The 23,496-nt window shown below is 36.7% G+C and overlaps 1 protein-coding gene across 1 annotated transcript; it reads left to right on the forward strand.

Moving 5' to 3' along the window:
- Positions 1-134: 134 nt before the first annotated feature.
- Positions 135-22,690, forward strand: LOC128206758 (zygotic DNA replication licensing factor mcm3-like). The gene is made up of 19 exons (XM_052909438.1): positions 135-292; positions 3,492-3,604; positions 6,632-6,754; positions 7,816-7,901; positions 8,263-8,393; positions 8,761-8,919; positions 9,212-9,291; positions 9,569-9,865; positions 10,877-10,974; positions 11,254-11,462; positions 13,386-13,475; positions 13,781-13,865; positions 14,153-14,282; positions 15,811-15,961; positions 17,246-17,386; positions 17,674-17,780; positions 18,048-18,145; positions 21,195-21,294; positions 21,619-22,690. The coding sequence occupies exons 1-19, from the start codon at positions 218-220 to the stop codon at positions 21,803-21,805; spliced, it is 2,460 nt and encodes an 819-aa protein (XP_052765398.1). The 5' UTR covers positions 135-217; the 3' UTR covers positions 21,806-22,690.
- Positions 22,691-23,496: the final 806 nt, after the last annotated feature.

Here is a 23,496-nt window from a genome sequence, read left to right on the forward strand (position 1 = left end):
TTCAAAATTATTTTCAAAAGTCATCTGATTATTTAATGAAAACAAGTATTTGTCAAAATTAAAATATTTTGTGCAGCAAGGAAGCTGCTTGTTCTCAGTTTTAGCCCGGCGTTTATGCGCTAGGTAAGTCATTACGAAAAGATTTGAGGCAATCCGAAATCCAAATCCCACGTGGTTTCACTGGCGGGAAAGCAGACCCGGGCTTTGTGCGAAAATCATGGACCCACCAACTGACATCGATCAACGACAGCGAGAAATTCAACGTGAATACTTGGACTTCCTTGATGATGGGGTAAGGTATTCTTCTTGCATGATAATTGAGATACGTTCAACCTATACTTTCTTTACGCGCTAACCTCTTGGTCGGTGAAAAGCACTGGCAAACGGAAACAAGTCTCGTTGTTTTTACACAAGTTGCATTGTTACAAGAATTGCCAGTTGCTCTCATTCATGTGGAGCACGAGGCAAGAAAGCTACCTGTTCAAATGATTTATCATTTATGTCTGTATGACGCAGTCCGGGGTTTAGCCAGAGGGCCCACAGTGGTTTGATATATTGGAAATGTTGAATGTTATTGTTGACTATGTGTTGTGACCATGTCACAGGCATTTGTTGTCTTGGATATATATAAATGCCCCTTAAAATCATGTGCGATAGTCCAAACAATTGTATGTTGATGTTTTTTTTACGATTTTTGATATGGCAACGTACTAGTGCAAATAATTGTACGTTGAAGGATTTTTTTTAGATTTTTGATATGGCAAATCCTTCACGTACAAATTGTTTAGTATCAAAAGTGGGTAGTTGTTCCGATCAGGATTCCGGGTTAAAGCATATAGCGTCTATAAAATATCATAAAAACAAAAAATATTACCAGATAATGTTATTTTATATTAGTTACGTACACAAAAAAATAAATATCCAACTTATAATTATGAGTTTGACGGCTTTTCTTCATTTCATTCTGTCAAAATATAACGATATATACATGAAGGGCACCTGCAAGGCTTTAGGGCACAGTTTTAAATCGCTCGGAACATTTCGGCCATGGCAGACCACGCGAAAACTTTTTTTTCTTCACAGGACATTGCGACAGGTAAACCGTGAAAGTTTACCTGTCGCACCAAATTTTTACCTGTCGCAATGTAACAAACAGTATTCAGTTACATCAGCCTAAAACTTGATTTTAAGCCTCTTATTTAAATAAGTTTTGTAATTCCCCATTATAACAGGTTTAGATCTTCTTGGTTAGATGTGTCCTACTATTATAAATTACAAAAAAGAAGCTAAACATCAGGTCAAAAAAATCAATATTTCGGATCTTAAGTCATTATTTTTTCCTCCCATTCCTCCCAAAAAAACTCATATCCGCTTCGTCTACCAATGGAGCAGCCAGATCTTACTCTTTTAATTCATCTTTAAATTAAAGATAAAGTGCGGTTAAAATATATAACGAATTGTACTACATGTCAAACTCAGACACAACATTTATGCAAAAACGAAAGTAGAGTTCTTGTTATTGCCAATGTTAAACAGAGCGGAAAGTGTCAGCTCGGTATATTTATCATCATATTTCAATTAACACGATTGCCGGGAACCACTTTGCCGAAAAAAATACATACGGAATTTTGCAAGGTCCGAACATTTCCGTAAAATTCCGTCTATTAAAAAGTATTGGAGTACAAACTGAAATCGTAACCTTACGTGTTTTTTCGGCTTTTACGGAAACATGTGCAAAACGGGGTTTACAGATAGTGATACACGGATTAACACGCTGAATAGTCATGATATAATAGTTAAAAATAACTCTGAACATTTATTTAGAAACTGAAAGTAAATTTTCCGAAAATTAAACGGTGCTTACTGTATTTTTTCACCGGACATTGTGACCGACCAAAACAAAAGTTCCGTCGGTCAAAATGGAAATATACCGGACATGTCCGACTGTCCGACGGACATTCGCATTGTCTGCCATGGCCGAGTTTTTACGATTGTATAAACGAGGTCTATCTCGAAGCTTTGTCGGAAGAGGCCGAGCTATTACGATTGTATCGAGTTGTTCCCCTTCGCATAATTGTTGTCTGTGTCAGTCAACTTTCGTTTTATTGGAAAGGTAAACAAGTTGTTTTAATGCATTAAATGCGTGTTTAGTGCAAAATAACATTTCACTTACATGGTAAAATATGAATATAACTCTTTATGATCAATTTCAACCATAAAATACTTCACTTTAAACAATTTCAATATTTTTAAAACACCCCCGTTTTTCGCACATTCCCGTTTAGACGTTAGGGATTGGAAGAATCCCGTATAACACGTCTATTATTTTAGACTAGGCAACGTACAAATTGTTTTGTACCAAAAGTTGGTAGTTGTTCTGATCGGGATCTCGGGTAAAAGCATATTGTATCCATAAAATATCATAAAAACAAGAAATATTACTAGATAATGTTATTTTATATTAGTTAAGTTCTGTACACAAAAAATAAAATCCAAAGAATAATTATGAGTTTGATGGGGTTTCCTTCATTTCATTCTGTCAAAACATAACACAAGGCTGCAGTTCACAGTTTTACAACAATCGGAGCACTTCGGTCATGGCCGAGTTGTTACGATTGTATTTATGAGGTCTATCACGAAGCTTGTCGGAGGTGGCCGAGTTATTATGATTGGGTCGAGTTGTTCCGCTTGGCATAATTGTTGTCTGTGTCAGTCAAGTTTCGTTTTTTTGGAAAGGTATATCATGTGTTTAATGCTTGTTTTGTTCAAAATAGCTTTGTACTTACATGGTAAAATATGAACATAAACCTTTATTATCCATTTCAAACATAAAATTCTTCACTTAATACAATTTCAATTTTTTTCAAACCCACCCAGTTTTTGCACAAACCTGTTTAGACGTTAGGGATTGAAAGAATCCTGTATAACACATCTATTATTTTAGACTAGTCCAAGCCTTATTGATTGTCCCATTTTTGCCTTTTTCTGAAGTTGGAAACAGTATATGTACAGCAAATTCCAATTTTCAATGTATCCCTGTGTAAATAGCACAATACACAGATATCTTGGGAGTGATTTAATGCTTCTCTGTATAGATCATACTAAATCATTCCGAACATATGATTTGAGGAACAACCGTTGCAGTCTTCAATTTCACATTGAAATTCTGTAAGTCGCAGCCTTTTATATGACAAGCACTCTTAAGGATAATCATCTTTGTACTGGCTCAAATGTTCGCTAGGTGATGCTGGGTCCAGTGCCTTTGTTTTGAACTTTCGTAGCAACACGGCAATCTCTGTTGATCGAATTCAGCTTCGTCATCAAGGCTTTGTATGCTAAGGCTGGGAGAATATTTGTTGATCCCTGGTCAAGGGTCAAAAATGGTAAAATATTTTGCCATATTTCAAAGACATCTTGGGTTTCAAGTCATTTAACGCTTTGTTCTTGTTAGACATGTTGCATTTTTGGAGGAAAATCTTGTATAATTTCAGAATGACCAGGGAATTTATGTGCAGAAAGTGCGGGACATGATAGCCAACAATGAAGTTCGGCTTATCGTAAACATCAATGACCTTCGCAGGAAAAACCCAACCAGAGCTGCTTCGTAAGTGCACATTCATTGTTATAACTCATAAAAATTTGTATAATTGATAGAGATGCCTGACTGTATATGGGAGATATGCTCTACCAATGATCTCGAAGAAATTGAAAATCAGATTAAAACCATAATGATGGAAATAATTAGAATGGTTAGTGAACTATCAGTCATCTGCAAATCTTGATATAAGCAGGGGTGTAGAAATGTTTTGAAGTAGCAGGGTGTTTTCCTGAAGTAGCCGGGGGGGTTGGGGGCCATCCCCCATAAGGGGTCTAGGGGACAACGCCCCCTGTGGGGGGTTCAGGGGGGCGAAGCCCCCCTTGACTGAAAATGATTTCAGCCATATTTGAACTCAAAAATCTAGTCTCCTGGTGTTTGATTTTGTTTATTTTTACTTCATATTATTACATAAAAACTGATAAGTTTTGTTATCAATAGAAAACAAATGCTTCTGGATAACTTAGTCCCAGCTATCACCATCAGAATCATTTTCAGATTCAGAGTATTCAATGTCACACATTTTGTCATAGGCTAGCAACTCCCTCCTTACAATTTCAAAAATTTCTTCCCTACTTATACCACTTACAGAAACTGAATCTACTTGAGCCTCAGAACAGTGAACTGCACCTTCTTTGGTGTTTGAAACTGAAGCCTTAGCTAAAGCTCCTGGTAACTTCTTCCGATTTTTTGCAGACAGCCATAATTTAACAGCAGATCCACAGATATTATCAAATTCTTTTGCCCAAAACATCTGGCCCATTAATGTGGCTCCATCTTCTTAAGGATTCTGCAAGGTTGACTTCAACTCGCTTTGCCCGTGGCAATCGAAACCTAAAGTGTACGAAATTAAACACATACTACATTTTTTGACTGATTATTCTAATTTAGAAATAGGTTGTTTGTAATTTTGATCACTACCATCAACAGGATTATGCTGTAAAAGAAACTAATTTGTTCATTTTCTAAAAATACCAGGTAGTAGCTTTAAAACTAATACTACAAAAGTACACTGCTAGAGCACTTACCTGGTAGCTATACCATAACACGATGACCTTTGAGTTTTTTTCTGGGGATGAAGACTGACTCGTGTGATCAGAACCTGAAATATATTGTTTTTTATGAACCATTTGTGTGTGTGTGTGTTTTGTCACTATTTTAAACAAAATTTTAACTGAAAGTTTATACAGAAAATGTAAGTTTATTTCACATAAAATAGTGTGATTAAACATTAATTCATTATTGCAACTGTTTTCATACATACTTTTGGTCTTCTTAGCTTCGATGCTGACAACATCAGTGGTCTGACCTGGTTCAGGTTCTTCTGGAAAAAAAACCCTGAAAATTTTAACAATTTGTGGCGGCTATTTTCCATACTTAATCAAGTCCTTAAATATACATGTAGCTGTGTTTCGCGCAACCGAAATTTGAGATTTGTGTCACTACCAAGCAATTTCGAGATCGTTGCTCAAAATACATTTTTTAGGCCTAATATCAATATTTTTTTAAGCACAGAGAAAAAGATCAGCCTTGAAAATGTACCCCTGGTGTTCTTGCATGCACAAAATATAGTTACTTTCGTTTTCATAAACATAGTTACTTTCGTTTTCATAAAATTTACCGATAATGTATGAACCCGTTCTGCTTTATGTGTACACGTTAACAGTTTTCGGAAGGCTCGTTACAACTTTTGCAAGTACCCGGATGTACGAGTAAAGATTCGCCATCTTGCTTGATATGCAAATATACGCTATGCCCTGATTAATATTTGACAATGACATCACAACAAAAATCAAGTTTTCACATATATAGGGCACTGGACTAGAATTTATTTGAAACGACAACTGGCCTAAATTATTATACCCCCCAAAACAAAGTTTTGGGGGGGGGGGTATACTGGAATCGGGTTGTCCGTCTGTCTGTCTGTCCGTCTGTCCGTCCGTTTTTTTTTGTCCGGGATTCATCTTTGTCGTTATTGAACTAATCTTTTTCAAACTTTCAGATATTAATGGCCATGATGTAAACTTGCGCCTCTGTGAAATTAGTACGGGTCACATGACTCTGACCAGAGTTATCTCCCCTTGATGTGTTAAAGTAGGCAAAATAAGCCCTGTCCGGGATTCATCTTTGTTATTATTCAACAAATCTTTATCAAACTTTCAGAAATTAATGGCCATGTTGTAAACTTTCGCCTCTGTGAATTTGGTACAGGTCACATGACCCTGACTGGAGTTATCTCCCCTTGATGTGTTAAAGTAGGCAAAATAAGCCCTGTCCGGGATTCATCTTTGTTATTATTCAACAAATCTTTATCAAACTTTCAGAAATTAATGGCCATGTTGTAAACTTTCGCCTCTGTGAATTTGGTACAGGTCACATGACCCTGACTGGAGTTATCTCCCCTTGTAGGCAAAATTACCTTTGTCCGGCCTAACGCCAGGGCAAACAACCTAGACATGGAGGGGTGGGGGGTATTCGTTAGCCTATGGCTTACAGTTCTAGTTGGTTTCATACTTACTCTGTTTTTTTTTCTGGAAAAAACGAAACAGATTTTCTTGCTTCGGCTTCGCTTTCCCCTCCATTGCCTCGCATTCGAACAATTGTTACCAGAGGGATAACGCTAATAACCTCACATTTCGCGCCAAAATGCGTAACATAATTTCGGAAATTCCGGACATCTAAATCATTACTTTCTAGAGGGGATAAGACTAATGACGTCACAAAGCGAGGTATTGCTGCATTGTATTCAGAGTGCTGGGAAACCAATTTTGGAAGGACGTAAACGAACGAACTTTACAAAACTATTACACAAATGATATTTTCGTTGCTGTTAAAAAGTAGCCGGGTGAGGATGCAAAAGTTACCGGGTGATTTTACCGGCTCCCGGCCCATTTCTACACCCCTGTATAAGTACATTTTTACACATTGTGCCAAGAGCAGCATTCAATTTCACCATGCTTCAACATTCGTTATTATGATTGAAGATGGCTTGGTCTTTGTCCTGATCATTAAGATGGTCTTCCATCACTTTTCTAGGTTGCTGAAAGAGGCGTTCACAGAACTGATAGCACTGCAGAGAGCACTGAAGGAGTTTGTGGCCTCGGCTGACCCTATCTACAGCAAGCAGTATGAGGAATTCTTTGTGGGATTTGTTGGAAGGTACGATGAACATGATTGTGTGCTTTAACATTAAAAAGAAGTGAGGTTTCACTTGTTTGCTGATGCTATGGTCTAAATTAGGCATTGTCATTAAAGGCAATTGCATGGTCTTTGAATTACAGAACTAGTAAAGGACAAAATTCTATTCAATGACAAGTATATTTTAAAATGTGGTAAAGAACAAATGGAAATGTATCCTCAGGGCTCGACGTTAACTTTTAAATCCACTGGTCCATTCGAACTAGTAGATATATTTTCTACTGGTCCTGACCTAATATCCACTGGTCCTGACCAAATTGATACTTTTTGATGATATGATTTTAATTCTTTGCCTGTGAAGGTTTATTATATACACACATGATGAAAATAATGGTGAGCTTTTAATTTTAATCTAACTTTAACTGGTTAACATTACAACAATGAAACAATAGTATGAGGATTGACTAGAATATACGTTGGATTATCAGGCAGCAATAAAAGATATATAGTACATATCTGACTTGAATGTACATTAAAATTTGTCAATCACATTAGCAAATGGCTTTAATTTACTATGCATACGATAAATACTTAAAAACCAAATTCAATAAATATGGACGAAATGATTTGCTAAAATAAGTTATTGGAATTTTACATCGTAATAAAGATTGACCTAATTCCGATGATTTCACAGCTATCGTAAACTGTTCTGTGCTGTTTACTTCCGGTCGCAGATGTAACGCATGCGCAAGGGAATGTAAATAAAAACAACGAACGCTGCTTGCACTGCATTTATTTGTTGGATTATACATATTGTCAGATTTAGTCAGGGATCGTGCTTAACATTTCTGATTAAATTATTTCTTCTTGGAAATTTCACTGGTCCAGTCGGACTAGCCAGAACTGGTTTCTACTGGGCCGGACCATGAATCTGGTGGTCCCGGACCATCGGACCACCGTTAATGTCGAGCCCTGATCCTTCTTGGCTCAGATACTAGTAGTTAGGTGTCTTAAATTTTGGATTGTTACTAGAAGTTGTTAAATGTATGGTGGTAATAAATGTTGTTTTGTTTTTATTACAGTTTTGGAGCAAAGCATGTTTCACCAAGGACACTCACATCCAGATACCTGGGCAACCTTGTGTGTGTGGAGGGCATTGTCACAAAATGTACGTACAATTTATGCCTACCCCCTGTACTCGTGTTACAAAGTGGGCTTGAAAGTCTTGATTACTGTTTCACTGTCTGTTGTACCACAAGTTTTAATCATAAACAAGCCCAAATTCTTACATAAGCTCGGGAAGCATTTTGCAAGTGCAGAATATTGCGGGCGTGTCCTCGTTTCAACTACCTGACCATTGTTGATAGGAGTAGGAGTGATTGAAATAACTTATTAAACATGCTGAATGAATAATATTGATTATGAAGGAGCTGATAAAGCTTAAATGGGTGCATTTGAATTAACTTGTATTCCTGCAAATCATCTTAAAAGTTTGTATATCTTTTTGACAATTAATATATGTATTTCAGGTTCGTTGATCCGACCAAAGATGGTGCGTAGTGTCCACTACTGCCCAGCTACTACAAAAACCATGGAGAGAAAATATACAGACATGACCTCACTAGATGCCTTCCCATCCAGTGCAGCATACCCGACCAAGGTATACTGATGTTTCATAAGAAGTATTAATACAATATAACTGTAAAAATTATTGCCCATGTTAAAAATCGCACAAAAATGTGGCATTTCTTACCTAAATAAGGAATTCCAATGTTGCCTAGGAATGAACATTTAAAAAAAAATAATTAAGAACAAGTTGGCCATTTTGCATGATTTTAAAGAATTCTGCCATTGGGAATGGGTCAGAAGATCTGCCTGTAGGATATTTAGAAAAAGATGAAGTCAAGACTTCCTAAACACAAAGTTCTAGAAAATCAATGTTTGGGAATAAAAAATGTTGCTTGCACAGCGAATTATATACATGATAATAGTTCTTGTTACCAAACGAATATTACTTTCTATCAAAGGATGAAGATGGTAACCTTCTGGAGACAGAGTATGGCCTGTCCACGTACAAGGACCACCAGACATTCTCTATACAGGAGATGCCTGAGAAAGCCCCCGCTGGACAGCTGCCTCGATCAGTAGACATTATAGCTGATAACGACCTAGTGGACATGTGCAAGGTAAGAATGGTGGTCGTTGACAAATGTGTTGTGTATTTCCAATATGGCTTTTAATAAAGTAGTGCAACATGAAAGCTTGCATTTAACATGGAATGTGCCATTATACACTTCAGCCAAGTGTGATCAGCTCATTTTCAATATTATTTAACCAAAACATCACACTTCAAATCAGAATGATCAAGAGACATTTGAAGTTCAGTGCCAGTTTAAAAATGAGTTTCTGTCTTGTCAAGTAAGAAAAAGAAAAAGAAAATCGAAGAAATTTATCGTATTTTCTGTTGTACTTTTCTAGCCTGGAGACAGAGCACAAGTGATTGGTACATTCCGATGTCTCCCTGGAAAGAAGAATGGCTACACATCTGGCACTTTCAGGTTAGTTTAATGTCTTATTGAAAAACTGACCAGTGAATAAAATAAAAATATGTAGTGATCCAAATAAGCACCAGTCTGGATCCATGCCCAGGTAAAATACTTTCTGGGCTGGCTTTAATTTGACTGTTATATACCTGGCCATGTTAAAAATGTCGATGTTGAGCACTAGTATAAGCATTCAGGCAAGTTTAATGAAAGCATTTTCAATTTGTGGAGATTTAAAATAGATTTAACCACTGAAATTTGTATAAACAATTTTTTGTAATGTTCATTTCAGAACAATTTTGCTTGCTAATAACATCCAACAGATGAGCAAAGAAGTTTCACCAACATTCTCGGCAGACGATGTCGCAAAGATCAAGAAATTTAGCAGACAGAAGGGTACAGATGTGTTTGACGTCCTGGGTCGCTCTCTCGCACCTTCTATACACGGACATGAGTACATTAAGAAGGCTGTGTTGTGTATGTTACTGGGAGGGACAGAGAAAGTGCTGGCAAACGGGACAAGATTGAGGGGAGATATAAACGTCCTGCTGATTGGTGACCCCTCTGTAGCCAAGTCTCAGATGTTGAGGTGAGACCTGTTGCATAAAAACGTGGCTGTGTAGCATGTTTATGCCCCCACAAAGTGGGGGCATATAGGGTTGCCCTTGTCCGTACGTACGTCTGTCTGTACGTACGTACGTACGTACGTCCCGAAGATTGTTTCCGATCTAATTCTTGAAAACTGTTTGTCCAATCCTCACCAAACTTTTAACACATGTTTGTGACCATAATATCTTGATCAAGTTCGATAGTCATGGAAATCGCTTTAGTCATTTAGGAGTTACGGCCCTTTTTTGCCAAAAATACTTCAAAAATATATGTTTCCAATCTAATTCTTGAAAAGTATGTGTCCAATCCTCACCAAACTTTACATACATGATTGTGACCATAATATCTTGATCAAGTTCGATAGCCATGGAAATCACTTTTGTCATTTAGGAGTTACGGCCCTTTATTTGCAAAAAAAGACTTGAAAAATACGTCCCGAAGATTGTTTCCGATCTAATTCTTGAAAACTGTTTGTCCAATCCTCACCAAACTTTAAACACATGTTTGTGACCATAATACCTTGATCAAGTTCGATAGCCATGGAAATCGCTTAAATCATTTAGGAGTTTGGGCCCTTTATTTCCCAACAATACTTAAAAAATATCTTATCCGATCTAATTTTTGAAAAGGATTTGCCCTTGTGCAGATTATCCTGAATAATCATTATGGCTTATTTTCTGTGACAAAAAATCGAAGTGGGGGCATCCGTGTCCTATGGACACATTTCTAGTTTATATAGAGTCTTGATCTATTATTGGTCACATATAGCATAAGCCTGTATGTCCTGCAATGGTATAATGATTGCTAGTCTCGCTCAAAATTATATTATAGATAACTGGGCTTATGTTAATTTCTTTAGCCAAGTAATAATGGTAGAAAACAGATTTAATTTTAAGATCTGTTCAATATATCTTTAGATAGACTTGCCCAAAATTAAAATACTGTGGTAATACGTCTAAAAATGAGCATTCAATTTGTATACATTGTGCAGGTACGTGTTGCACACAGCTCCACGAGCAGTCACTACAACTGGTCGAGGTTCCTCTGGTGTTGGTCTCACTGCAGCTGTCACAACTGACCAGGAGACAGGTATGATAGCTCACAACTAACTCGTTTAAGATTAATACAGTGTTTGATTTTGGAAGTTAAATGTTAAATGTTAATACATTGATAATCAGGTTTGTTAAAGTCAGAGAATTAATTTGCGAGTAATAATTTAAGAGTAATAATTTATTTAGAAACAACATCAACAAATTTTTGTTTGGGTTTATTAGCGAGAAGTGAAACCTGCATAGAAAAAAATATGAGATTGAAGAAATGTGTAGGCTATGCCAAAAGACTAATCTAGATGCTCATTTTCATCATAAGGTGAGCGGCGTCTTGAGGCTGGAGCCATGGTTTTAGCTGACCGAGGTGTTGTGTGTATTGATGAGTTTGACAAGATGTCTGACCTTGATCGTACAGCCATCCATGAGGTGATGGAACAGGGCAGGGTTACCATTGCCAAGGCTGGTATTCACGCCAAACTGAATGCCAGATGTAGTGTGTTAGCTGCTGCAAATCCTGTTTATGGACGGGTAGGTGTATTAGTTTTCTTTCTAACTTCTGTATTACGTACATATGAGCCATAATATGGAGTCCGGGATTTTGCGTTACATCACAGAAATTTCAGTTTAATCGTATGTATCTGGAGAAATACATGTGATATACAGATTTGTAAAATTAAAGAAAATTTTCAAGACAAATAACTGTCTTTATTGATATGATGTTGACCTTTCAAGCAACTGTTACTTCATTTAAATCATACATTTATCATCCATTTTCCAGGTGTCCTGTTCGGACATTTTCAGGAGGGGTTGTTCAAAATACAAACTAAATGTGATTTCTTTTTATGTAATCCTTGTAGGCTTATTTGTGTGAAATAAAAACGTGGACATTTTATTTGTATTTACTAATTTCAGTTTTATTTCAGCAGCGGTAATACTATTATTTTCCAAAATAAAACCATGTAATGCGACGTAACCAAATGTGTCCACCTTGTTACGTCACAGAAAAAAGCATTATAACTCATGACCTTGACATCGATGCATCTTCGCGCAGCATGATAACAACGTGATCGATCGTGAACTTTGATAATGTCGTAAACTGGTGGTTCTGGAAAACGTCGGATTATAATGACAGGGAAGTCAACTATCGGGTGCGAAAGTTGTGTCTTTTTTGTTACGTCGCATTATTTTTATATTAGTAACAAATACTTAGTGCAACACCTCGGAAACGCGGTATTATCAGTTCTGTTTACGACATCCATAACTGTTTCACCAATTTTCGGTATTTTCGTTGCCTTTTTACGGTACAAGACGAGCATGGCAACCTCAAATATGAACGAGGAAAGACTTCAAAAAAAAATTACGTTGGCAACAAATCGCGGCATTCACTGGTCGCCAAGAATGTATCATAATACGTCCTTTTATTTAGCAAAGTGATCAGTGATGTATGGAAACCCTTTACAATTATTTAATTCAACAGAAATAACCTTTTATTTAGTATTGACTGAAGAAAGTCGTGTCCCGTATTACGTCCATTGCATATGACAACCGTCTACGGCGATATAGATGATGTATACGCAAAAATAATGTGTTTGCATAAGTGAATCTATATATACTTTTGAATGGAAAACAATTTATAATAAAATAGATGAGATGCATTGTGATTACTCCAACTTTGTTTGTGCATAACAAAGACACCAGTGTGGATTTTGGTGTCCTGTTACACAATTTGTGCAGTTTTTGGTGTCCTGTTACACAATTTGTGCAGTTTTTGGTGTCCTGTTACACAAATTGTGTCCAGTTACATCTCACTTTGTGTCTTGTTACATCAATCTTCAACTAGGTAACAAACTGCTAAATATTTAACTAAATACATGATTCTGTATTAAAAGCAATTCAAATAAAGCTATTGATTGATGTAAGTGGTATAAATAAGTGAAAACAATCAACTGGACTTGATAAGAATGCTTTGTAATATGGTGTCCAGTGTTACTAACAATAAAACTTAAAATCCACATTACTTTGTATTTAAAGCTAGAAGTGTTATGCCATTTCAAATATAATTGCTTTAGATATTGTTCTATCCTAATACAGCATAAAATTTGACAAACGCAAATATTAAAAAAGAGGACACCACAGTGTTTGTGATGTAACGCAAATTCCCGGACTCCATATTATGGCTCATATCTGTATGTTTTTAAGGTAAAACTTTAGCTTTACTTTTAGAAAACAAGTTATCCCTAACATTATTATGAAGTTGAGTCATTGGCTTTGCTGGGAAATTTGAAGCGGGAAATACAATTCCTATGGAGGTTTTTGAGTATTGTTTTTACTCAAAAGCACAGGGTACAGAAGGTAGAAATCAGCTCTGTGATTATCAAGTATTGCTATACAATTTTTTTTTTGAAAATACACTTGTCAAGTTTAACGGTTCAAAATGTTGTTTCTTTACAGTATGACCAGTTTAAGACCCCAATGGAGAATATTGGACTTCAGGACTCCCTGCTGTCACGTTTTGATCTGATTTTCATTGTTCTGGACAAGGTAAGTCTTGGAACAATTTTGAAGTGTATTCTGATTTAAAAACAATTATTATGTATTTGAAGTTCTTTCGTATAATTCTGTGGAGTTTCTGTACATTTTCTTATTTATTGTCATAATTTTCATACATGTATGCACGGTGCTGATGTGATTACTTACTGTGAAAATTTTATATATTAAATTTTTTGTTTGCTTCAAGGGTCTTTTTCAACATTGTTCAGAGAATGAAAAGACAGTTGTAGAAAGTTAAAATATTGGTAAAAAAAGAACCTTTCAAGGAGTGCTAATTCTAACAACCTTTTTTGCAGATGGACCCAGAGCTGGACAGGAACATTGCTGATTTTGTACTCAGAATGCACAGATATAGAGGAGCTACAGAGCAGGATGGAGATGGTAGGGCAGAGCTTCTTAAATGCTTTGTAAACTGGTGCTTCAGATGAAATTTTTGAAATGTTTTTCATGTAAAGAGTTTTGTCTGGTGAGTAAGGTAATGTAATGCATCATTACCCTAATTCTTAAAAAGTGTAAGCATTTGTGGGACCTTTTAATTGAATGTAGAAAAAATGTGGCCAGTGGAAAAATGTAAACCTCCATATTTAGTAGATTACTGTTTGAATGGTGAATGCAAGAATCTTTATTGTGTTGTTTGCAAGAATGATAACCACTTTATGTTTCAACAGTTTTACCCCTGGGTACCGGTGTTGATATGCTGGCCACAACAGACCCAGACTTTGAAGGGGACGATGATACCGAGACGCCCGTGTACGAGAAACACAACAAGATGCTTCATGGACCGGCCAAGACAAAACAGTAAGTGGTTGAGAAGAGGATACAGAGCTTATACAGCAAAAATTGGGACAAGGCCTGGCCTTTACATTAAGGGAATTTAAAATAATTTTAGGGAAGCTCTTCAAAATATTTGAAGATTGATATACAATTATAAACAAACACTGCCATCAAAAGTGATGTTTTATGAATTCCGCCCCTTGACCATTCTGTCTATTTAAGCAGGGTTCCCGCTGGCGATCGCCATTGTCGCCATTTGCGACAAAATCGCAAAAGTGGCGACAACTTTTCAAATTTGGCGAATTTATGGCGACAACGATTTTTTTCTAAAATATTTTCTTAGAATGACGTAAGTGGTGACCATGCGGCCTGCATGATAATCGATTCTGTCACTGTCATAAATCAAGCGCATCTGCTGGTGCGACAACAAAAATTAATCCGATAATTAGGGCAAGCAGTCACGGCCCAGTCAACACCTCGCTAATTATTGCAGAATTTTATTGCTTTCACGGATAAACAATGACATCCTTTAACTGTTATGTCTCCTATTAGCAAACAATTTTAATATTTAGCTCAACAGCCTTGTTGTTGCGTAATTATCGTGTTAATTTTAAATATGCAAATCGTAGAATTTTATGTTGTCGGAAAGTCACGTGATATGCAAATTTCGTAATGACGTTTATGCGCTAAAAATAGACTTGCTTTCGGTTTTGTCGCAATTTGTAATTGTTATTAATGCAGCATTCTAAGAGTTCAAAAAGTGTCAAAAAGATTAACAGAAATCAAATAAATAGGATTAAACCCCATTTGATAAGGCTTCTAATATGTTGGCTGGAGTAAAGAGTAGGTAGACAAATTTCTATGAGGAAAGTTATGGCCCTAGTTTGACAATGTATATTTCTTTGAGTTTCCATTTATTTTAAATTTATCTCATAATTTCACAAATGTATTCTTTTATTGTATGCAGGCATTAGACTGAAATCAACATATTGATGTTTATGTCACATTTTTTGCAATATTTTTTTATTTATATACTAGTCCACATACAATGAATTTTGTCAACAGAATAACAATTTGCTATTAATATCTTGTGCTTCATGTACAACAAAATGTTATGATTTGCACGACAATGTGCTAATTAAATGCAATTTAAGGCTCTTAAAATGCTTAAACCCCATGAGCTTCAGGGGGCTTTGCCCCCTTGGCCCCCACAAGGGCGCTGCCCTGGACCCGTAAGGGGGCCTATCGCGGCCCCCTTAACCCCCCATGAAAAAGTGGCGACAACTTTTTAGAACCCAGGGGGAACCCTGTTTAAGTTTGATAAAATTGAGATTGATGCTACTGTAGAACCTTCATAATAGGCTTCGCTATTTCTGAAAGCTTGATAATATTATTTTTCTGGAAGTAGACTACAGTGATTTGAACATGCTGAAATACATTTCAAAATGTGGCAGTATGTTCAGCCATTTCACTCACTTTTGTTTAGAAAAGTAATTAAATGTGCCAGAATTATGAGACGCAAGTTATTAGTTTGTATACCTTGTATTTCCAGGCAGATAGTTAGCATGCAGTTTATGAGGAAGTACATCCATGTAGCGAAGGCCCTGCGTCCTACACTGACCCAGCAGGCTGCTACAGTGCTATCAGAGGAGTACTCCAAACTTCGCAGTCATGATTCCATGTCACAGGATAATGTGGCTAGGGTAAGGATGAACTCTTATACATTTGTGCTATGTTCAGGTTATCCACCGTCTGGGGTTTCATTTTATTTTCTGTCCGGGAATTCTTAATTTTCTCATGGAAATTGGCAAACGTCAGGGAATTTTGGATTGAAGGCTGTGGAAACAATTGCTAAAATAGCAGAAATAAGGCAAAGGCTGTTTCTTCCAAATCCAGATATGTTAACAAAATTAATCTTTTATTGGCACTATCCAGTAGATTGAATTTCCAAGGCACCAGCAGCTTGGTCAGGGTAAGTTGGGATTTGGTCAGTCAAGTTTGAGCATTTCAAAATTGGGGCTTCACTGTGTTGAAATGAGACCTAACCTGAAGCTTGCATGTGTATGAGGATTGTCTTTTATTAGGGATGGCAACGAGTACCCGAGTACTCGATCGAACGTCAGAGTACTCCAGTACCAAATCACATTGAGTACTCGGAAAAAAATAAAAAAAATATATAAAAATCACCAAATACACGATTTACAGACAAAATATCAGATCTGGTTAGTTGCCAAGAGGACAATTTACGGTCCCTCTAATCCTCGCTTTGTACACAATTGACCTCAATCAATTAGTTGACAGTTGTTATGATAGTTGCAAACTGTCAACAAAGGACCCCTATTTCAAATTAACACTGATGTCAAGTAGCGAAGTTTTGATAGCGGTACTTTCACCTACACAATTTGACCGTTACGAGAATTGATTTTTTAATGGGCGCATTTTAACTATTTTTGCAATGATTATCACAATTGATTGGTTGATATTAAATCAAGAATTATGAATATTAATGAGGTAAACAACAATTACATGAAAAACTATAATTTAAAAAAAAAAATTTGTAGAGTAAACAACTCAACAACTGAACTTCGTATTGAATATTTTTATGTATGCTATTAATTTTCGTTCGTTGTAATTCTGATTGTTGTTCATTTCTGCAGTGCATACTTGTATAAAATGAAACGAATAAGACAAATTAAAAGCCTGAAACAGCATTTGTTTCCTTTTTATATCATTTTTTGTTAAAATAGTAAAAATATGTAATGAAAGTTTACTTTAGGTGAAAATGACCAATAATACGACCAACGCACAATATACGTCATAAACGATACATGTATACACAATCTTGTCTTTGCGAACACATATTCAATTTTTTTGAGTAATCGAGTACCCGAGTACTCGATCGAACGACCGTCCGAGTACTCGAGTATTAATTTTACTACTCGTTGCCATCCCTATCTTTTATACATGTACTTTCATTTTCCTTATAGACGACCCCAGTGACAGCCCGTACCTTGGAGACCATGATCCGTCTGGCCACCGCCCACGCTAAGTGTCGCCTGTCAAAGACTGTGGACCTGAAGGATGCTGAAGCGGCTGTTGAGCTCATTGAATATGCTTACTTTAAAAAGGTAATATATAACCATTAAAATAACCTTAGTGAACAATTGCTTTAGTCATATTGTATTACTACTTTGGGAATAATACATCATCAAAAATAGACTTGTGAATGAATAAGGCCTGCTAAATAAAATTATGAAGTTAAGCAAGCCTAAAAATGATTTTACTAGTGCAAGACTTGCAGCAAGACATGTGCTTATTTCAACCACTGATAGCATTTTGTTTTGGGTTTGCTTTGCAAGACATTATTCCAGAAGTAGAAATAGTATTTAATACTGAATTATTGCTTTCCCTGTAGGTTGAGAAGAAGCAGAAGAAGCGCCGCCATAGTGACGGTGAGGATACTGGAGAGAGTAGCCAGGAGGAGGAGGAATCCTCGCAGAAAGACAAACCTAAGAAGAAAAAGTAAGAAATCTATGTGTGCTTGCCATGCTCAAAAAGTGTAAGATAAAAGTAGTTTGATCTGTGTGTTAGAAAGTTGTCTCTAAGTGTCATCAGCTGATCTTTGCAAATCATTCATGAATCTTATTGTTTGCTGCGCAATAAACTTGTTTAAAGATGGTTCAAAGTTTACTGATTTTTCCAACAAGTTGTAAACAAATTTACAGCATGTCTCAATATTTCCTGATGCAAACTTTTCAAACAGTACATGTCTGAATGTTTTGTTTTCAGACGTGAGGTCCGGGAGAGACGTCCAGCCAGGAAGGAAGGGGAGGAGGGATATGATCCCTACGACTTTGATGAAGATGAGGCTGCTTCAGCTGATGAAGGTAAGAACACAAGTTAATAAATGTGGACGTGAGTTCATGAATTTGGGTTTGTTGATTTTGATGTCTGGTTATTGATTTGTCGTTTGTAATAGTTAGTACTGTACTATCTGCACAGAATTCATTTTGAGTAAAGCTTTGTTAAACTATAAACAGTCAAAGCTTGTGCATGCTCTGGTGAAGACTTCAATGGCATGTCAAGTAGAGTTTTTATCCAGGTGTTGACACTAGGGAAAGGTTGCTTCAGAAGAGTGACCTAGTTGAAAAAGGCACATATATTGCACTGTGAAGAACAGAATTTGACTGATGTTATGGATTCCATTTTAATTGATGAAAACATAGGTTTAAACTGCTGAAGAAGTAATTATTTTATCTATAAATCATGCAAGTTTTAAACAAAAATGAAATATAAATTTGATGGTCTTAGCATTTAAGTCCATGAAGGCAGATGGGTGATGATGTTTATCTTCATGAGGGCAGAGAGGGTGCTACTCAATAAGGACAGGATAGCTCTATCTTGAACACTACCAAAAGTGAAAATGGAATATATCTTTCACATTTGAAGATGGTGACATTAGTGATGCATGAACAAGTAGTGATATGATTTGAATTGTGGTAATTCTGAAGTTCATTGAAGAAAAGTGCTTGAGATGACAGCATGGCCGAGACAGTTTGCTTCCTATCATGAAATGCAATGTTATAATGGATGTGAATATTGTAATTTCTGAAATTGCTTGGAAAAAAAAGCTTGATATTGGTATGGCAAGTGTATTTGATAATAGCTTCATGGAATGCATCAACATACCCAGGTGTGAATTGAAAACATTTTAAAGTTGCGTAAAACATGGGTGTTGATATAGCTTTATGGAATGTGACATCTAATGCTAGGTTTACATTAGGCCTTACCACGATGTCCCCGATTCCAGAGCATCGTGGCGAATGTAACAGAGTGTGGAGTCGAATCGGGGTGATCGTGGGGGAGCGTAACGGAACGTGGTTGAATCGGGGACATCGTGGGCATCGGGACAGATTTTAAATCAAACTTAAATTTCACCACGATTGCCCCGATTCATTTTCTAATCGTGACAGAGCATGGCCTTCGTAACAAAATGTAACGAAGCGTAACAGAACGTGGAGTACAATCGCAACAGATCGGGACCAGCGTGGACACATTTTTTCATCCCGCTTCGCTGCGACGTCTCACGATAGCTCCACGCTCTGCTACGATCTACCACGATCTGTTACGATACACACTTTTCTATCATTTATTGCTTCACGTTGCGTCACGCTCTCCTACGGTATCCCCGATTGTCGTTCACGATGTGATACCCTATGACACGCTCCAACACGTTTCCTCACGATAGCCACGATTTCCACGCAAGCTGCATAGCCACGATTTCCACGCAAGCTGCATATACCTAACAGCTTTATCTACTGGTACTCTATCAGTTTAATCATGCCAGCGAAACAAAAAGGTTCCAAAACTTCAAGAACTGTTGTGGTTGATGTTCATCCGCCACCACCCCCTCCCCCACCTCCACAACCGGAAGAAATTGAAGATGCTCCAACATCCCGACACCGGAATTCGGCGTTTAATAGTTGTGTGTAATGTCCATATTGAAGCCTACTTTCAACACTTAACCATGGCTTAACCCAGCATGACCTAGCTTTCTATTTCTTCTTCTGACTTCTATTCCGATATTTGTATGACGTGTATGCTGTGACCTTTTCTTTCGTTCAACAATATATGCGTAAATTAAAACAGTCAATTCAGGAATAATAAGCCTAAAGTGAATTATTTCTTGTTTAAATATCAAATCGTGACGTAAAACATGGTAATTTGTCTCAAATCGTAGGTCAAATCGCAGGAGATCGCAACAAAGCGGCTTTGTAGTGGGAGATCTTAACAGGACGTAACGGAACGTGGTGGAGCGTGGAAGCCAATCGTGTTGATCGCAACAAAGCGTAACAGAACGTGATGCAAATCGTGGGCTCGATCGTAGTAGAGCGCAACAAAACGTGCTGATTTCGTAAGGAAGCATAACAGAACGTGGAATAGACAATTTAATAGTAGAGCTCCACGATTTTTTAGCCTCTGGCTAATCGGGGAGATCGTGGCCAGATGTAAACCTAGCATAACAAGCTGTGTATTAAAGAAATTTTGAAGGTGCGAAAAAGAAAACTGCTTGAAATGTCTGCATGGATTATTGTTTCAACATATTTTTCTGGCAGCACAGAAAATTCTGAAGTTACCCGAGGAAACCTGCTTTATGCTGTAGAAAAGTCTGCATGTGTGTTTGTTTTGTTTCATGACATGTTCTGTACAGAGATGGAATGAAACCAGTGGACAAGGAACAATAAGACTGCTTAATCTGACAGCATGGAATGTTTGAAGTTGCTTAACAATAAGGCAGCTTGATTTTATGGCCTGGCCCATGTAATGTTTGAAGTTGCTTGATGGAATGTTGTCCATGTACAGAGATGGCATCAAACCAGTGGACAAGATGAGATTGCCACATTTTGGCACTGGTATGGTGCTGTCTTTGTCATGGTATGCCTGCATTGTGTGTGTGTGTGAGGGAGTTGCCAGGAGTGTTTTGCTATTTGCTGTGGAACAAGGATGAATATACAGTTTGCATTTTGAATGTTATGGTTTTGTTGTAAAAAGTAAACATATCCATTAAATCAACTAGTATTCATGAAATCGACACATGGAATCAACTTGAATCACAAGAAGAAATTGCATGTGTGCAGCAGAAAAATACACTGGCATTAAATAACAAATGAATGCAAACAAGTTCTTGCTTCTTGCTTTGAAGTAAAAATCAACTTATGTATACACCAAGAATAAGCTATGTGTGAGAATTGTTAGAGCAACTATGATAGATTTGGGCGATTACACAATAGAAAATAAAAAATGCCATTGTTTTTGGTAGGATAAAAGCTGGCCTCTGGGATAAGTGAAATGTACCACACTTGGGACGTTAAAAAAATACATGTGATAAAGGTTATATTGGATACACAAGTAATTTGTTTGTCCTCATATTTCCAGGGCAAACTGATAAGCCAAGAAGGAAGCCTCGCTCCCAGGAGACAGAGGCCATGGATACAGAGTCTGGGGCTGGTGGCACCAAGGGAGTTGATGATGCCAAGTAAGTTGATGTGATTGCACACTAATTGTAGGTTCATCAGTAATTTAAATTAAAGATTTTGTCTTATACTTCAGTCTTTACTTGATTTGAAGGCACAACTTTATTTGTTGGTTAAATACTATCTTAGAAGTCTTGTTTGAAATGTTGCTTTTAATTTACCAAAAGTTAGTATACGATGCCTTTGAAATACCAGCTTCCTTGGAACAGAAAATCACTTAGCTATTTTATTGTAGTTAAATTTTGTTTGTTTCCTATGCATTAGGACTGCTATAAACCTGATAATCAATACTTAGGTTTGACTAAACCTTTCCTTACTTGTTCTAGACTGAAGACATTCCGGGCCAAGCTGTTTGACCTGTTCAAGAATGAGCACGCCCAGTCAGTTTCCTTGGAGAAGGTGAAAGGTCACATGGGCTCTGGCTTTTCCGAGGATGAGGTGTTTGGTGCTATTGAGAGAATGATGGACGCTAACCAGGTCATGTTGGCAGATGATGTGGTTTTCCTCATCTGAGAAAAAAACACTTGGATCAAGATTCTAATTTCTGCTGACTAAATGTGGAATTTCAGATCAGTGACGTTTATAGGCTCATTTTTGCTGATGATGTGGTTAACCTTAAACCAGAAAAAAATTGTACTAACATAAAACAATTAATCTGGATGTTGATGTGCATTTTTGGATCAGAGTTCTTTGAAGATTAAAGAAATTGACTTTTGTAAAAAGCCCATAAAATTGGATGCATTTTGCAAAAATGTGGGAGTGTAATCGGGCTTTCCAGTGTTCACTCTCTTCCTTGTATATGTTCACTGGTATTAATTTATCAGTGTTATGGGATAGAAATAATCATGATTCAATTCAAATAATGTTCTGTTAGGGTTGACGAAAAGTGGTCATCGCCTTCATTTTCATGCAAATTGTTAATTGTAATGTAAATCGATCCTGTGTATAATCCTGATTTTGGAACAAATGTGATAATATAAGTTGAAATCATGAATATTGTAGTTTGCATCTTGCAATATTTTGTATGTCTGTTTTGTATAGAATTTCATCAAGATTTTCATCATGGTCATTAATCATATTATGGTTTTTGGGACTGCAATAGATATTTTCACAAACATGCTATATATTCATTTCATAACAGGTGGCAATTATATTAATTTAATAGCCATAAAATATTTGTATTTATTTATTATAAAAGGGTTGACCTATTGCAAAATGCTGTTTTTCAATAAAATCAGGATTCAAATTTTTATCTTGAACGATCTTGTTAAATTATTGTGGAATTTTTAAATTGTCATGTGCCAATGTTATCACTAGAATGTGTTCAAATTTGATATTAATTTCAAATATCTGAATGTAAAAAAATAATATTTGTATAAATAAACTTCACAATATCTTCCTGTTTGTTCATTAGACGATGTCCCCCAACTGATAACCTTCTGGCTTCAGTTTGTTCCAACGCTATGGAATGAGAATGTTTGGTACAAGTTGCTTTAAATAGAGACATTTTGTCAAACTTCTATAGAAAACACTCGAAATAAAGAACTCGTACTGATATGAGAACAAGAAAAATGCCTGCTTTACGATCATATTGCCCGAGACCATAATGCGCGATCATATTGCCCGAGACCATAATGCGCGTTGATAGTAACTTGTGTCTAGACTTAAAAAGAACGGTTGAGTGCCGAAGTATGCAATATACGCCAGAGGATGCAGCTTGCTCGTCGTAGTATGAAGTATCTGCCAGACCACCTGGCTCCCTTACCATTGTGTGAAGTATATGCAACCACATCTTTGCAGCTCAATTGACTGAAGAAATTTGAACTTCAGTTTAAACTGGTATTTTGAAATTTCTTTAGTCCAATTGTTATTAGTTGTCATATTTCAATCTTCATGAAGCTAGATGGAAGTTGCCTTGTACCAATTTCCTTGATAAAAACTGGTACAGGTGTCCTAGAGATCTGAGAGGCTGAACATGTGAACGCAGACAGGATATCATTTTTTTTCCAGATATAAATAACCTTTCATCAGAAGCAGAAATATGAAATGATATCCCTGCTTAATACCTTAGGTAAGTCAATATGTGCATGCTTTAAAAATTTCAAATCATGAGCGTCTGCTTTTGATTCTCCAAATATTCGAAAGATTTTTATGTTCACCACATGAAAACGAGCAGATAGGGCAAGTCCTGTCAACGTAACTAT

The sequence above is a fragment of the Mya arenaria genome, chromosome 10 (genome assembly GCF_026914265.1).
Source record: "Mya arenaria isolate MELC-2E11 chromosome 10, ASM2691426v1".
In the NCBI taxonomy this organism is placed as follows: domain Eukaryota; kingdom Metazoa; phylum Mollusca; class Bivalvia; order Myida; family Myidae; genus Mya; species Mya arenaria.